At 43.2% G+C, this 17,383-nt stretch overlaps 1 protein-coding gene across 6 annotated transcripts in view; it reads right to left on the bottom strand.

Annotated features, from left to right (window-relative positions):
- The window catches only part of RREB1 (ras responsive element binding protein 1), a 124,919-nt gene that overhangs the window by 62,632 nt on the left and 44,904 nt on the right, over window positions 1-17,383 (bottom strand). For 4 of the 6 annotated variants that reach the window (XR_011337160.1, XM_069853611.1, XM_069853607.1 and 1 more), the window contains exons 2-3: window positions 4,875-4,994; window positions 3,324-3,526 (exon numbers count right to left, since the gene is read on the bottom strand). Coding sequence is in view for 5 of the 6 variants with exons in the window: in XM_069853611.1 (XP_069709712.1) it covers window positions 3,324-3,526; window positions 4,875-4,994 (323 nt within the window). In the remaining variant the exon portion in view is untranslated. Of the gene's footprint in view, window positions 1-3,323; window positions 3,527-4,874; window positions 4,995-16,035; window positions 16,407-17,383 lie in introns of all 6 variants that reach the window. The other 2 variants (XM_069853608.1, XM_069853609.1) reach the window with 1 other exon arrangement.

Genomic DNA, 17,383 nt, shown 5'->3' with positions numbered 1-17,383 from the left:
TAAGTATTACTAGTAAAAACATGAAAATAAGAAAAAAAGAAAACCCGTCCTTAGTAGCTCTTTAGTCAGGAGGGAGTTGATGGGTATGAGTGCACCTGTGTGTATCTTGAGCGTATCTGTGAACTTCCTCTCTCCACACAACTCTTGTCTCAAAAGCCATCAACTTGGAAGCAACCATTTCCAGGTTGTCAGACACAAGCATTTGTGAAGAACACTGAGAATGACTAACTCAAGTTCTGAAAAACTCTGGCACGTGAGGAGGAAAGGTGCTGACACAGTGTTGGAGAAAAGTTTTTCAAAGTCTTAGCAAAGGACTATCCCCTCTTACATAATTTGGGAACAATTCTGAAGACTTGCCTATTAAAAATCTAGCACTGTGTTTTAAAAAATAGGGCTATGATAATTTTCTATTAACTTCAGTGATTTGTGGATTTGGATGAAGAGCCACTTTCCTATTTTGCCTGAAGGAAACAAAATTTAAGACCTTACTTCTAAAAGCATCAGGACTACAAGGATTAGGTTCTCCCCCTCCTCCCTACCATTAATCTTGTACATCTTTTTCTAACTGTATTTCAGGGCTCCGTACACTAAACCTAATCTCTGTAAGCCATGCACGTGGGCCAAGGCATAACATACTAGTACTCACAAAGCATCAGAAAGCAGGCAAGCAAGGCTGCCATTATGAAGTCTGAACATCCCAAGAAAACTAAAACATCCAGTGCCTCCTTTTTCGTATACAAATGTACAGTTCACATACGTGCACTCCATCCTACTTACAACACTTCAGTTTTTCTATATGCAACCTGCCTATGGAGTAATGTTCAGCTCCAGTTATACTGCAACTCTGTTAAAGTTGGCTCAGGACAGAGAACAAACACACTGTGCCATGAGGAAAATTCCCGCAGTTGTGCTGACAGTTTAGATGGTGTTTAATCCGCAGGGTATTTCTGTGAAATTATGGACCCACTACTATTTCTTTTTGCCCACCCCACCCCACAGGCACCACAGTTCAACATGATGCACTTGATTGTTTCAAAGCCTGCTTTCTAGACTGCCTGCTCTTCAAATCAGCAAATTAACAGAAGATAGAGTAATTACTGGTTCACCTTGAAGCAAAGATCAGAAACTCACTATAGCTCAGCCAGAGCTGATTAGTACTGAATCCAGGGTTTATTATTAACTAAAACCCAAACTTTCTCCAGTGGTCACAGAGGGTACATGCCACATACCGTAACACAGCTGAAGCAAATCCAGGGTAGCTACAACAGGAATGCTGTTGACTGACCTATTGGGACCAAAAAACATTAGCATCCCTACTGTAAAAGCACCTCCACTGACAAATTTTAAAGACAGACTCAGCTAATACACCGTCTAAGATAAAATTAGCACCTAACTTTAGCGGGTAATTTGTTAGCTACTCTCCCTTTAGTAAGTCAATCTGGCACAATTGCTCTCGGAAACAGTTCTTCCTTAAGCATGTTTGTTTCACACTTTTAATTTTCTTTGAAAGTAAAGCAAAGGAGAAGTTAAAATGGATGCAAGTTGATGTGAGAATATGTTTATTAGACTACAGGTAGAGCAGAGCCAAGATAAAGTCAGTATTATAAAAAGAACCATAGACTTTGGGACAAAGGTTCAGGGCAAAATGTTTTACTGCCAACTCATGGGAAACGGTGGTCAGAGCCAGAAAACTAGCTAATTGTTACTATCCTTGAAATTATAATAAGGGGCACATTCTGACCAGAATCTGAGATCTGCATGCTGCTACACACTGAAACAATTCAGTGTTTTCATTCTGCTACACAGAAAGTGGGAATTTGCTGTATTAGAGGTTGCTAACCAGATTGATACCCACTTAATATTTCACATCTCACTTCTCTTTTCTCAGGAATGTAGCCTTTTGCCCCTCTGGCGATAATGATCTTTCAGTCTTAAAACAAACAGGCTATTTACTATGTTTTGAATGTATTTGTTTATTTTTATGCTGTAAAAATCCCTCTTAATCCTGTCACATTTACTCTCAGGCTTCCTTTGAGTCAATGCCCACCGAAATATCAGGTGGAATAAAGGTCACTAACGCTAATAAACTTCCCTGAAGCCAAACCACGTGGTGTACTGGCGGACAGCTGTGTAACAGCACTGCCACTAAGACCAGTCTGAACTCCAGTGCCTCACTTCACATGATGAAATCAAGGAACCAGGGCAGCCCCTAAGTGGAACACTGTAAAGAAACATTAAAGCCAGGTGCTAGACAATACAATCCCACAAACACACTTGCCTGTATACCATCCAGGCTCTTAATTTAAAATTATTCATTTACAGTTAACGGCTTTTAGCTCCTTTCAAGCAAAATAATCCAAGACAAGTCGTAAGTCTGTCAACTGGGCAGTTACTTGGCGAGCTATTAATAAACTACTACAGGAACATCACATGAGCCATGCCTCTCAACCTTTCTGATCCCTGCCACATTTTGATTAATTTACAAATTCTCTGTGCTTCACTGCAAGATCTAAAGTCAAATGGACACGGGGGTTTGAGATATTCCTTGACATTCTGCAGCACCTTCATTGGTAGGGATTTGCCCAGCAGGTGAAAAACATAAACTGATAAAATTCTCTCCTTCCACTTGTTTAGATCAATATTGCTATCAACTGGTGCCATCAACTGGTAAATGGAAAAAAGCTAATAAAAGCTACATATATTTGCTCTACGAGATTTATACAAAGCATTCTGCAATAGGTCTTCATAGATCTATTAATAATGAAGGACACCTTTCACTACACACATCCAAACTGAGTGTCCTGATGGATGTTTTGTTGTAGCATTGCCTTGAACCTTAAACCATGTGGATCCTTCCCAGGGATAGCTGCACACCTCATGAGGGGTCCCACATGATGGGTGAGGCAAGCTCTGACACACCACTTTGCTCCTCTCTGAGCTACTTTTCTCCTAGTTTCATGAAATGAACTGATCCCCCAACAGATCAGACAAATGCAAGAGCCTGGAAAAAGGATGCAGCAGAGGAAAAGTGTAAATTCTTAGATGGCTTTGCCACTGGTAGTGGCATCTGCTAGACCAGATTGCCATTGGAGCTCATGTTTTATTTGTGAATCCAAGCAAGCAGACCCCTTTGATTACCAGCTTTCTAAAGTTATGTTCTAGAGAGCCACCAGGAAACATACACAGAGGACCAGTGGTGGAGGCAAGAAACACCTGCTGAGAGAATGGCAGGCAAAACAATAAAAGAAACGTAATTACTTCTTCCCACTTCCCATGCAGTTGCTTGTCTCCCCTTCGCTCTCCCTGCATTTGAGTTTACACACCTGGTTCCTCCTGCCAATCCGATTTGGTGCAGGAGACTTCGAGGGGGATTTGATGTTTTGAGAGTTCCCACCATTTTCAGCAATCTTCCCCACATTCATCACTGCTGACATCATGGCGTCAATGGAGGACAAGTCTGCTCCGTCCAAACTATGTGGTGAACTTGGTGACACCTTGTAGCTGTTTAAGCTTTCCAGCTGCTCCTCTGGAATTAAAAACAAAAATACACATAGGAGTTGCTAGGCCATTTGAAAAAAAAACAACCAAACCCCAAAATATTTTCAGTTGCCTGTAACTCATATCACACTCTGCTGGATCACCATGGAGCACAGGCAACAGCCCATAATAACTAGCGCTCTTGTAACAGGAAAAGTTGCTTATACTGGAACGTACAGGGCAAGGTGTATATTTCTTCTCATAGGACATTCACATTATCTCCAGTTTCACCCTCAATTCAGTAGGGGCTTACAGAGTGATTTACCCTAAGCTCTCTTGCTGTAAAATGGTATTATTCATGGTATCTTGTGATCACCATGAACTAGCAGAGCAGTACTGATGAACGTACAAACTGGCAAGCAGAACCATTAAAGCAAGCACGTGTTTTGAGCAGAACTGCACAATTAAGGCATTAGTAACACTGTATAGGATACTGGCTTCTCTTTCTAGTATAGCTGAAACTAGCTATGTACATGGAATATGCTAAATTTGCAAAAAAACCACCAAAACAAAACCCTAAACCTCCTCAAATGCCTCTTTTCTGACATATCTATGTAGATTTCTTTTCTTTTTTTTGGTCTATCAAGTCACATCAGTCCATGGAGTATATGTGTTACATCCACGACTAGGGCCATGGCTAAAGCTGTCAGATTCAGACTTCTCCACCACATTCTGTATGTAGCAAGGATGCTCCTGTCTCAGATACCAAATCCAAAATGCCTGAACTCTCATCTCTGATTTCTCAATATACAGACAAGTCAAATACATAGGTAAGGCTTTCCACTTCCCTCTTTACAAGTTTGAAAAGGAAAATACTTTCAAACTAAACACTCCTTTTCCCCTGAAGAACTCTCCCTAACAAAAAGGAACAAGTCTATTGCTCTGTCACCTCTGGTGAAGAGTGCAGAATCTTAATGCATGTTGTGAGAAAGTCACTGTAACACAAGAGGATGTGAGAGCGAACAAGGAGGAACATGTTTGTCTGTGAACATTTGATCTCTGCATAATACTGCCTCTGGAAGATAAGTTTATGAGCATTATAAACATGTGGGTTTTTTGAGGCCAAGTAATGTGGTGCCAAGTCATCAGGAGCCAAGAAAATCCTAGTTTGGAAGCCTGCAGTGGCAGTGAAGTACTTATGTGCCCATGCTTTTGCTCAACTTATTTTTCACTTTTCAGACAGACAAAGGTTAGAGATGTGGAAAGGAATATATGCACCAGTGCTTCTGACCAATGTATTTTACAATCTTGACACAGATAAGGGTTACCGGTGTTTCTACAAGCCTTAATCAATGCCTTAATTTAGGGAGTCTCACAGAGTTCATCAAACCAATTACCTTCATTTTTATCCCCTGATTGACTGTGGCACTCTTCTTGGCTGCTGGTCTCCTCACTTAGTGTAGTATGTATAGTAGGGTCTGGCTCTTCAGCCTCTTCTTCAGCAGCACCCTCCAGCACTATGTGAGGGAGAAGAGAAAAAGAGAGAGAGAGAGTAAGTTTCTCTAGAAGCCACTTTAACAAAATAACATTTTAACAGCCTTTTAGTTTGAGGGCTCCCCTGACAGGTATGTAGGTCTGATGACAGAAGCACATAAACCATGGCAGCGCAGCCAAGCATCTGCTTCCACAAGCAATCCAGCACCAGGCTGGAAGATGCTGCTGCCTCTGCCGGGGGTGAAACCTGGGCAAACAAAGAGGAAACCCATATCAGCTTGGTCCCCAGTACTGAGCCAGCAAAAAAAGGAGGAGGGAAAGAAGCAGAGAGCAAGGTAGCATATCACAAATGGTCATGACATTTCGTTAAGAAGTTGGGAGAATATTCTGCAGCTGGAAAATTTAAGCAATTCTGTTTCATACACACACTCCTCCCCACTTCTCTTCTTGAAGGATTAACATTTTACTCCAATACATGAATTCATGGCGACCTTTTTCTTCCTTCTAGCAGTGGTGAAATGACTACTGAGGTTTCTGGGACCACTGGGCACAATTCCTCACACCCACTGCCCAAGGTTTCCAGATGAGCTGAAGACATAAGCAACCATTGTATGTTCCAATAGAATTTCTCCACATCCCCTCCTGAAACCACAAACTTACTATGCTGTCGCTAGGGTTTCAGGAAGGATGCCTGTTCTGTTTGTGGAGAATGACAGGGCAGTTAAACATGAGGAATGATCAACGCATGAGAAAGACAGGAGTTCTCTACCTGTGGCATGAGTGGCGATAGCCTCTGGAAAAGGTTATTCATAATATGGAAAACCAGTGATACATTTTTAATGGCGATATACACCCTCATAACCTTAAAGCAAAATGTTTATTTCATTATGGAAACAAACACACTGTGGACATTTCACCAGCAAACTCAATACAGGTTTTCCTTTTTTCAGAAAACAGAGACCATCAACCTCAAACTGCAGGTTACTCAGCAAGGTTTCTTCCCTTTAAGAAAACATATTCTCAAGGATGATATGTAAATCAGTCATGTAACACATCTTTGAATGCTGTTTGGACAGCATTTGCAAACAATAAATGACTACGTTATCCCAACTACTGACATTTTAGAATGCACAAGAGAAAAGGCCCAACCTGTGTCAAGCAGTTCCTCTTTTCACACAATGTCAGACAAAGCTGTAGATTAAAGCTTCCTTCATCTAACCACCAACCCTCTCAGGAGCAGCACATGGATGATTTTACCTAGCGAGACAGCGGAGTCTAGAGACAAAACCCCGTGAAGCCTGGTGTCTAAGGCTCTGGATAACAACAGCTTCTTAACAAACACTGTTTTCGATTTGCATTCTCAAAACCACACAAAAAGACTATTTTACGCTATCCTGAAGAATTCAAAGCAACTCTTCCCTGACCATTATTTTACTTTTTTGCTACCAAAACACTAGTGGTTCCTGCAATACAGGGATTTCTTGATCCAAGGTGACGCCAAGCACTCATCCTTCTGTATTGTACTCACTAGTTATGGGAGTTGTTTATTTGTCTTTATTTTGTTTGTCCTTAACTGTTAGAACTTCACTGTTATTTTGTTTGTTTTTAAAAAAGGTCCATCTCATTCAAGAGCAATACAGTCATTTATTCTTGCCCTGCCCCGATCTTTTTTTAACCATTTATGTGCTAGTTGACTTAATTTTGAAGAGAATAAGCAAAAGAGTTACTTTCAAGAGTGGCCTAAATCTTCAAAGTTTCTTGCTGTATCTGCTTAGTAGCACCAAAAGTAAGGACCAGTTTAAATTATTTGCAGGCTGTTCTGTTAAAACAATGCAAATAGGTGCTCTCATCCTTACAAAATCCAACGAAACAAAACATCTCTTCGTTCCAAATTAGACCTATTCATTCCTCTTTCAGTCGATACCTAGAACATTAGTGTCACCGCTGATTCACCCTGGGAAAAGTCAATCTATTGTGTAACTGTGAGAACTTCTGTGTTGGCCAAGGTAACTTTAACATAGCTGAGAAAATTCCCAGAGAACCTTAGTCAAAATTCCTAGTGCTGCTTTTAGCAACAGTGAAAAAGGGAAATGTTCACCACAAAGAGAAGAGGCAGGCAAACATGCATACATTAGCAAATCCACCTCCTGGTATAGAAACACCTGCCACTTCGCTCTCAATTCTTCCTTCTGGAGGAAAACTATGCATTGTGGTATTACAGCCTTTCATAATTTCTATGAACCAACAGTTAATTTTATTTCTGTATCTAAACATCTTCCTGCTAATGCAAACAAAGATGTATAGTCACAGATCTTGTTTTTAGAAACGCTTTCCATACATTAAAAAATCCTGATTTTGGAAGCAGTTGAAAGATCACGACTTAATTTCTGCAAGAATAGGCATTACTGTTGCATACTTCTATTTACATATGTATTTTCCACTCTCTTGCATGAAGCAAAAATGCACCACTGAAACAAAGACAACTGAATGAGTAGCACACATCAATTTCAGAAGCATAACTTTCTGTTTGCAATAGGATATAGAAACAATAAGAATACTGGGCCAAATGACTCCTTCCTGTGGGAAAACCCATGGCAGAGAGCCTTTAGGCAGGAGCATACCAAGAGATTTCTCTAGCAGCTTTTTTTTTTTTCTTTAAATAAATGCATCACTGAGGATGGGGAAGTCTTAGGAAGTCTTTTTTTGGTTTTGTTTTTTTTTCTTTTTTCCACAGCACCTATGAACCTCAGGGAATCAGACAGGCAGCAACCAGCATAGATACCCTATGTCACTGTGCCTTCAGGACTGAGCCTTCTCCAGCTCACACCAAATGCCCCCGTTTGGAGGTCGTGCTGTTGGAGCTTTCTTCCTCCCTCTCCTCAAAAGAAAACAAAGACCTCTAGGAAAGAGGACAAACAGGAAATAAATGGCGAACAGTGCAGCCTCAGGTTGCATTCAACATTGGACCAAAGCCTCTAGGAAACGGGGAAGTGGTCACAAGCATTCAAGTAATCTTTGACTTTGAAGAAACACCCCAGTGCCACTGTTATCCTGTGCGAAAAGGAGGAAGAACAGAGAGCAAGTAACAGAGTGAGAGTGCTAACTAAGGAGGGGTGGACCCATACAAAACAACCAGCAGCCTTCTTCGCACCACCACACTGAGATGTGGTTTGTCTGCGGGAAAGTGTCCCTTCCACTTGACGATGTTGTTGAAACTATGTTGAAACCATGAAACTGGAGCAACCTCGATCTCACAGAAAAACCTAAGGGGCTTTTAGCTCCTGTTTCTGATGGAGACTCACCCCTCACATAACCAGCTAATGGGAGAGTCACTGAAAAAGCAGAGCCAAAAAGTAAGAAAAAACACCTTGTTGCTTCCCATTCAGTCTGTACAGGAAGACACTTGCTAGATCTATTTCCTCCTTTGGGAGAAAGTGTGACTCCACCATACGTTAAAGCTCAGCCCATCAACAGCTACTTCCCCCCATTGCTTATGTGTATTTATTTGTATTTAATTTTCTTGTTTTAAGACCACTCTCAACAGTTACAGCTGCTTCTCCTTCTGGAGAAGAACATCACGGATGAAGCAAAAAGGGGAACACAGACCATAGGGGAAGGAAGAAGAAAGAAGAAGAAATGAGTAGTGTTCAGAGTCACAGTCACTTGATTTATCATTGACAGGCAGCTACACAAGCATGGAGCAGCATGTCCTGGTCTCCGGGAGCTCATACAAGTCTTCACTCTAGATTGCTCCACTGTCTTTGCATGAGCTCTCCCTTTGGAATGGATAGGAAGAAACACATAATACAGGCAAGGAGAGGGAAAACCCGGTGCGTAACACAAAGCTGCTCATTGTTCTGCCATCCGAAAAAAACCTATATTAATGTTAAAGCAGAAGCCATGCACTAATTGGGCCAGGGAAAGATTAACACTTTCAGCCAAATACTTTTATTGGTTTCATTAAACATGCCATACTACATAGTACAGAACACAGGGGGCAGGAGAAACAGGGGAAACAACGCAACAGTTTTAGGAATGTGCAACCTCACACACATGCATTGCAAACCACTTTTTCTCATGAGACCCAAACAAGAATCCTGGGCCTTCTTCACAATTTCCATCTTAGCAAGGCTTTTAGCTTACTCAAGGCTTTCCTACTGTTTTTCTAAGTGGTAGAAAAAAACCCAAGGATCATTTAAAATGAAGGCCAGAGCTAGTATACAAATTTAGACGAGAACCTAACTTCAAAGAGGGATATAGCATTTGAATAAACAAAAGTTTACCATTTACTCTTGAGATTATAATACCTGAGAATCGCTACACTACGCATTGAATGGCTCCTGATGCACTGCTCTCCTACTAAGCTTCTACACAGAGGAACACATTTTGTTCCCAGCGCACATGGTGACACTCTCAAACACAAATGGTCACTCCTGCCCCAAGAGATGTGCACAACCAAACCACACGGCATATTGCATGTGATTTTGCATCAAAGCTGGTAGGAAGAAAAGGGGGTGAAAAGGCTCATGTGGGAAGAAAAAAAGAGTTAATACTATTCATAACACTGCCTCAAGGCAAAGGAAAACCAAACAAAATAGTTTTCCCAACTGACCTTTTTAATACCAACACTGCCTTTGCTACTGAAGAGCTGATGCTGACTCGGCATCCCAGCAGTAGAGTCACCTCCCTGTCACTGCTGCCAGAGCACCAGTACAAAGCAGCCTTTGGGGAAAGGAAGACAAGCATAAAAAATGAGTATCTGGTGGTCGTTCTTTCACTTAGCATTTGGTAAAAACCAGGAATGTTACCCTAAAGGTTATGAACTTGTACCTATAACTAATGTTTTCCTCCAGGGAAAAACAAAATGAAATAAAACAAACTCTAAATTAGACAACAATCAAAACCAGCAGCACCTCTTAAAAGGTACGTTCTGAGCATCAAAAGCCAGACTGCCCCTCTTGCTTGTGAACTCTCTGAGCTATCAGCAATACAAGTCTTTTACCTGCATTAGTGGGCATGTAATTCTTTTCTTCCTAAAATGATCCTATGAATCCATAACACCCATGTGCCTTTTCTTACACAACACGTACACAGATAGATACACCCAGACACCGAATAAAAAAGCAAAGCACATGCTCATGGTCATGCCTTAACACTGAGCTAGGGAATACCTTCTGCTTTGGGGGCAGGGACGAGAGAAGGAACACCAAACAGGAACAAGATGACCCCTGTATTTCTAGACTGCTGCCCCAACACCTAACAATTAGGCTAAATTTTAAATATTCAGACATATTTACTCCTTCTGGTTTTGTATCTCCTTGTGTGCACGACAGGTTATATGTATGCATTTAGTTTTTATGCAGGTTTTAAAAATCCCCTTCTATGACTTACAGACCACTAATGATCCTCAGGATGTCGGCTCAGATGACCAAAAGCATCTCTCCATAAAGCATACCGGAATTTGAACTCAGTTAATGCCTTAAGCAAACGACAACTCTGAATCACCATGATAGTCTGGTATTACATTGATGTAATACATTGAAAACAAGGAACTAATCTAACAGTGAGATCCTGTACCTGCAAAGGAAGGGTTTCCTGGATTAAATTCACCTATACAGTCCAACTGATTTGCTGCAATGCACTCAGACACCAGGCAGCCTTAATGCAAAATGCATTAGTACCTGTCTTCTTGACCCAACACTCAATTTGCTAACCTGAACACCGTATCAACATTTGCTCCTTTCACAAGTGCTGTGGGAACAGCCCTCACGCAGGAGCCAGTGCTAAGCTAGAAAGGAGAACTGAGGCACATGTTGCTCTAGCATGGAGAGCAAAAGCAAAAACTGACAGCCCCCACGCTCGTACGGCAAAAGCCCAGGTATCAGCTGGCACACTCAGCAGTCACCCCAGAGGGTTTGACCCAGGCCTGCACCAAGCCCTTGACCAGCACTGTCATTCTTGGGGATGGCAACACCACACAAAATGCACGGCACCACAAAGAGCTGCAATAACCCGCGGCTGCATCAGGGCTCTGCACTGCTGCTGCTGAATTATGAGATTTTTCTAACACCTCAGACCTCCTCCACCCCCCAGTCAAAGAAGCCTCTACAAGCCACTCCTCATCCTTGCTATTCGCATCAGCTTGTGGGTGAGCACCTGGCCCTCCAGGAAGCCTCTGTCACCAAACTGCAGTCAGCTTCGAGAGCCTGTTCAAGCAAAAAGGATTCTGAGATTTCTTGAAGACAGCGAGGCCACCAGCACCACTTTAAGACACAAGAGAAAAATAAAGCCAGGGCAACAGCAGAGTAAAACAAGTGGCTCTAAGTCATTAGAAGATGATTCTTAAAACCTACATAGAAAATAAATGCTTACACGTTTCCCATCATGCACACAAGGAGACATCCCTCCACTCCATCCCGTGTACAGGACTGCAAGCATCCTTCCATCCACTGGGACTCCCCCCAGTCACTGGGAACCATGGCAATGTGAGGGGAACACGAGACAAGATGGGTCTTGGGGATTACTTGGTGCACCCCCTCCTCTGTGCCCTCCCCGCTGGCTGGGGAGCAACACAAAAGCAATACTGTCTGTCCTTATAAGCTCTGCTTTGCATGTGTTTGGGGAGCGGGGACAGCTGTGCGGACGGCTCGCAGAGTTCCAGGAAGTTGATGTGTTTCTTGGCTTTGACTCCAGTTTATTTGCCTTAGATGAAGTGACGACCCGAGAAAGTCCCTCTGCGTTGCCCCCCACTCCCCGGGCTGGCACCGGCCACGGCAGGGCGGCGCTCCTTGGGACACAGCCCGGGGTCTCTCCCTACACTGACTGGCTTTCCCTCGTCCGGCCACCATGGCTCTCCCTCCCACCAGGACTGGCTCATGCCCCGCTGGGAGACGGGGAGCCTGCAGCAGAGCCAGGGACAGGAAGAAACAACCTTCTCTTGGCAGGTGGGATGGAGGAGTCTCACAAAGGTGGGAATGGGGGCATCACACAGCTGCCCACACAGCCCCAAAGAAGGCGAGGACAAGGCGAGAGAGTAGAGGGGCAGGGGGAATCCGAAGCGAGGACCAGCAGGCTCCCGAGTCACATGTGTCTCCCTGCCCAACAGACCAAGGAAGCAGAAGTGTGCCTGCCTGAGGGGAGCACCAGCGACCCCAAGGAACCACGGCCTTGGGACACGAAAACCCATCTGCTGCTGCTGCCGCCTCAGAGAAGCAAGGGGAAGAGGGACACAAAAGGAGAAAACAATCTGAAACGTAGTTCTGTGGGTTTAGTTGTTTTTTTTCTCATTTTTGCTTTGCCCTGCCAAAACCAATTAACTTAAAATGCAGAGTGGAGGAAAGCTATAGGTTGATGTCCCATCACCTACATGGCTAAGGAAGCACTGGGCTGAGGGAGCAGAATATTTGCCCAAGAGCCCGGGAAGTGAGCTAGACAGACTGCACTTGGGAGAGCCAGATGGAAAACATTTCTGAGTAACACAGAAGAAAAGCGACCTCCCCTCCAAACAGTCTGAATTGCAATACCCCTCAGCTCCAACTGGAGAGAGGCTTGCAGGGACGTGGGGCGGGCAAAGCGGGATGCTGGGCTTGGCTGAGTAGCTGTGACGGAGACGCTGACATCCCTGACAATATATGGCCAGTCTAAACCACGGGATATCTTGTCCTTTTAAGGTGGGCCAAGAACAAGCATCTGTGCAGCAGCAGCACAGCCCTAGCCTGCCATCAATAGCCCCTGGTGTCACTGAATAAACAGAGGCTCCCGTGCCATACCAACTGGTTGTGCAGATGCCCAGGCACCCAACCCAAGAGGAGACAATCGGTCTGGTTGTTCTTCACACAGCATCATGGAAACAAGAAGGAACAGTAATAACGAGAGGAAGAAAAGCCACAAAACCATGCAGCCAGGCTGCTCGCTGGCAACTGGCGCCTGCAGCTGTCAGGGAGGGAGATCCTGTCCCCATCCCCATCCTTCACCCTCACGGCCAGCAGCTCAGGCAAGGGCAGCTTCAGAACCTGGGACTCCAAACGAAGGTTTAAAGCAAACTTGGATGGAGAAACAAGCAAACATTTCATTCTCTCATGCTTGCTCTTCACATGTAGCCAGAGCTGTGTGTGTGCAGGATCGGTTCGGCAGGGATTACAGAGGGACAGAATAAATCACGCTGAGGAAAACACAGAAAATCTCCTGTACTAGTGCCCTGCTTCTTGTGTTGCACCCTGGTTGTGATCTTCTTCCTCCAGGACAGATTTAAAAAGAGCTTCACAGAGGGACTGAAAGCATGGGCAATTTTACAAAAACTGTTCTGGAAAGAGGGTAAGCTAAACCAGGAAAAGAGTCTTTCCTTTTGGAGTAGCTATTTCCCACATGGCGTTTCACCACTGTAACTGCATCCACATGCTAGCAAACTTCCTTGCACAGGCAAAGCCCAAGGGGGAGAACATCAGCTCGCTTACCACAGAGCTCCCATCGCATCCTCTGCAGCCCACTCACACTGCCTTTGCAGAAGATGCCAGCACACTGTCGGCTTGGAGCACCACACCAGGCAGCATACCAAAGCACTTTACATCTCGCAAGATAACGCAGTAAAATAACGCACAACATGAGAAATGAAAAGAGTAGACACTAGAGGGAAGAAAACTGATTTCCTGGTGGCAACACTGTCAACCATCTCAATTTTATCATAAGCCCTGTAAAAATCTGACGGGGTTACACTGCTGCACAAAAATCTCAAACTCTCTTTTTTTTTTTATGTCAAAGTTCTAGTTTCTGGGTTACGGCAAAAGGACAGAAAAATTACAGGCTCGGCAAAATACAAAAAGCAAATTGATGTGAACAGGTTAATTTTCAAGCCTCAAGCTTTTAAGGATAATCATGATCTCAGAACACAGAGCATCCCTTCCTTACACAGCAACTTTTGTACCCTGGAACATACACCTTCCAAAACCAAACAGTTTTCTTTTTTTAAAGAGAGAAAAGAATTGCAACATCTCATCACATTACTAACGTTTTACTTAAAAGCCAACACAGCTGCACTGTAATGCTACTTAAAGATGAGAACCTCCACCAAATTACCAAACTCATTTTAAGCAGAAAGAGATTCAACATAAAAATATTTTGCAGAGAGAATGATTCAAGAGTTTGCAGCTCTTCTTGCTGCTCTTTTCCAGGGAGCATGACTTGCTGACAGGATTAACTACTGCCAGGCTCACGAAGCTGGGAGACAGCTGCCACATGGCAGCCATTTATTACAAAGCTCCTTTCCTCTAAATTTCGGAAAGAGGCAGACTATTTCATCTGTGTTATCAGCAGGGTTCCTTTGCTCCACAGACTTTAGCAACTAGGCTTTTTCTAAACAAACAACTCCTTTTCCCCCCCAAACTTGTTAACATCATTATCTTCCTGTCTTTCTCTTTCTAGTCAGAACAGGAACTACTCCCTCTATCACACTGTCCAATCAACAACAAGTCTATAATCAAGACAATTTAAAATGTTGAAATACACCCCCGAAACAGATTTTTTAATTTTAGCTTGAAATTTTAATAGGGGAAACTACATGCCACAGGGAGGAAAGAGAGACGTGCTGGAGCAAAGGGATTCAGAAGCATGCTGTACAACCCTAGCTGTCCTATCTCCCTTGGAGACATCTGTAATGTCAGGCTCCAACTGCAGTTTCTGAAATGGCTACACAACTTTTTTGTGAGCAAGATAACATGTAGTGCTCCCTCCTAGCTCATATCTCCATAGCAGGCAGATCCTTGGCATATCCACTAGCTAGAGGCACGCCCCTGCCCTGCACTGAATGAGGCAAAACGAGCTCTCAAGTCAACCATCTCATAAAATCTAAGGACCAGGAACAGATACACACCTTCTACATCATCTCTGTGTGATATTAAGCATAGACAACCACCGCTTGCCATTCTCCTGTTGTTCTGAACCACAGATAAGAGACACAAGCCAGCTGTTTAATTTTACCTGGGGTTATTCTAGATATGTATTTGCCATAGATGCCAGAGTACCCCAGTTTTATTTCTTCCTCCAGGTGAAGGGAGAACCTTGAGAAAAACATCTTTCTCCCACCACCGATGAACAAGTTGCCACAGTCTTGTGAGCACGCCCACTGGTTGGGCAGGTTGCCGTCAGGGTTGTTTGTGGAGCTCTAAATTCTGAAATAAAACATCTCTTTCATGTTTTAGTTAGGCAAATTAATTACAGCAGTAGATGGTGCTGGCAAGCCTCTTCAAGTTGAGATCCTCACAGGAAAGCCACTAGGAAAATTTTAACCAGCAGTACTGGTTGCCAGTGGTATTCTACAGGGTGAGATTTCTTTCTATTTTGAAGTGCATGCAGTGAAACTAACCTGTGGGAGGTGTTTCCTGCACACTGACAAAATGAAACAGCATCTGTTAATTTTCGTAGACTGCAACATGTGTGCAAAACAAAGGGCACGGGGATCCAGTTCAACAGTTTCTTATGGAATTCAAAAGTCCCTCAGCTTCATCAGATGAGTACAAGACTCCTCAGAAACGATTTATCTCTGTCTGACTGGAAAAAGATGTATTTTCAAAACAAGGACTACATATACACACACTTTCTCCTTCATCCACCACTACATCCAGCTGCTGACCTTGTAGTTCCTTGTAGTATAGATTTTGCTGTGGCACTTTAAAAGCCTAGCAGACATTTTCAAAGGATTTTACAAAGTACACAGGTCTGGCCTTGTAAAAGCTCATGAGGAATCCACAGAGGTCATCGTGGAGCATAGACAGTCTGCAAACAGCATAATCCACGTGCTGGTGAGGTACGGAATGACCAACATTGGGTGCATAGGCCTGAAGACTTCTTCAGCAACTGGCTCCTCCAGTAATGCTGTAAACTCTGGAGGAAATGCCTGCTGATCTTCAAAGCCCTTCAGTAGGAACAGCCTGAAGTTTCCTGAACATGAGGATCCTGAATGTGAGGCCAGAATCCTCTTAGGCATGCAAAGAAAATTACAAAAACAAAACAAAACAAAACAAACAAAAAATCCACTAAAGTTAATAACCGCAAATAATCAGTGAGACTGACCCTCTACTCTGCAATGAGCTGTTGGATCCATCCAGCAAAGTTCTGATGCTCCTCCGCACAACAGTCACACGGATCAAGCAGCAGCTTACAATCTCTGCAGCTTTCCTTTTTCTATTCCAGGCAGTCTTCCACACGCGTAGACTCCTGGCACGCAATACTCAGTTGTTCAGACTAGGAGGGGATGCTATAGCCTGTAGCTGCACAAGGTGTCCACCGTAACTATATCAAGAACGTTGCAGGGCGCTGCACAGTTGACAGAATTTTAGGCACAGCCTTCGGTCGTCTGATGGGCTGCACAGGCGACCATGAGTAAAGGGGAGCCTGGACACCTGCACACTGCAAAGAATTGCAGGAAGTTTATTTCAGGAACGCTGGGGAAAAAAAAACAAAACAAAACAAAACAGACAAAATTGTGAACAGGTTTTTTCAGTGAGTGAAGTTTCAAGTTGCTATTCCTCCAGCAAAAACTGTCTGCTGCTAGTCCAAAACCACCCTCCTCTTCCAAAGAAACAATTCTACTACCAGTGCTTCACACACTGCTATCAAACACATGATACAGACAATTCTTCCCACAATTCACGTACAAAATGGGAAACTCGTTTCCTTCTGCTGACTCCTATTGACATACTAAAACTTTAGCCTGAAACAAACTAATATGAATTATGGAGAGGTTCAACACAATTCTGCCTGAAGTAGTAGATAGAGGTGTTCATTGTAGAGTAAATCAAACAACAATAAAAATATTGACCAAGTGGTCTGTGCACACACTTATCCCTCCCCCAATTTCTGCACTATGACATTAAGAGTTTGCCAGTAGAACCCTGACTAACCACTCTCATATATGCACACATAGCACAGCAACATTGAAGTATCACAATCAGACCTATGATACTGAAATTTGTACTTCTTTTGAGGATTGATGTTTCAACGTGAACATATTCTCAGTCACATATACATATACACCCACACAGCCACTTTCGTTTAATTCTAGGAATGAAATCACCTTGCTTCACAGTTTTAAGCCAGTACTTACTATGGCAATATATATACTTACATGAATCTTGCTGAGGTCACTTAGAATCTACCCTACAACCAGGGGTGAACAAGATCTAATGTGGTTTCAAAGAGCAACAAATGAAAAAAAATCTGATCTCGTTCTTTGATTAGGTTTCAACTCCTTAAATGAACAAACTGTCTATCTACCCAAATGATGGATCCCATCCTCCAAACATAAAAATGACATTCAGTCAGGGAAAAAGTAAAGGACAAAGAAAACCTCAACATCAGAACTCATACTTCACTCACATACTAAACAGCAGGAGCTATACTACACATTGAGTTCAGACAT

Source organism: Phaenicophaeus curvirostris, chromosome 3 (genome assembly GCF_032191515.1).
Source record: "Phaenicophaeus curvirostris isolate KB17595 chromosome 3, BPBGC_Pcur_1.0, whole genome shotgun sequence".
NCBI classification, from domain to species: Eukaryota; Metazoa; Chordata; class Aves; order Cuculiformes; family Cuculidae; genus Phaenicophaeus; species Phaenicophaeus curvirostris.
Note: the sequence above shows the minus strand (reverse complement) of the source record. Positions and strands in the feature narration are given on the sequence as shown.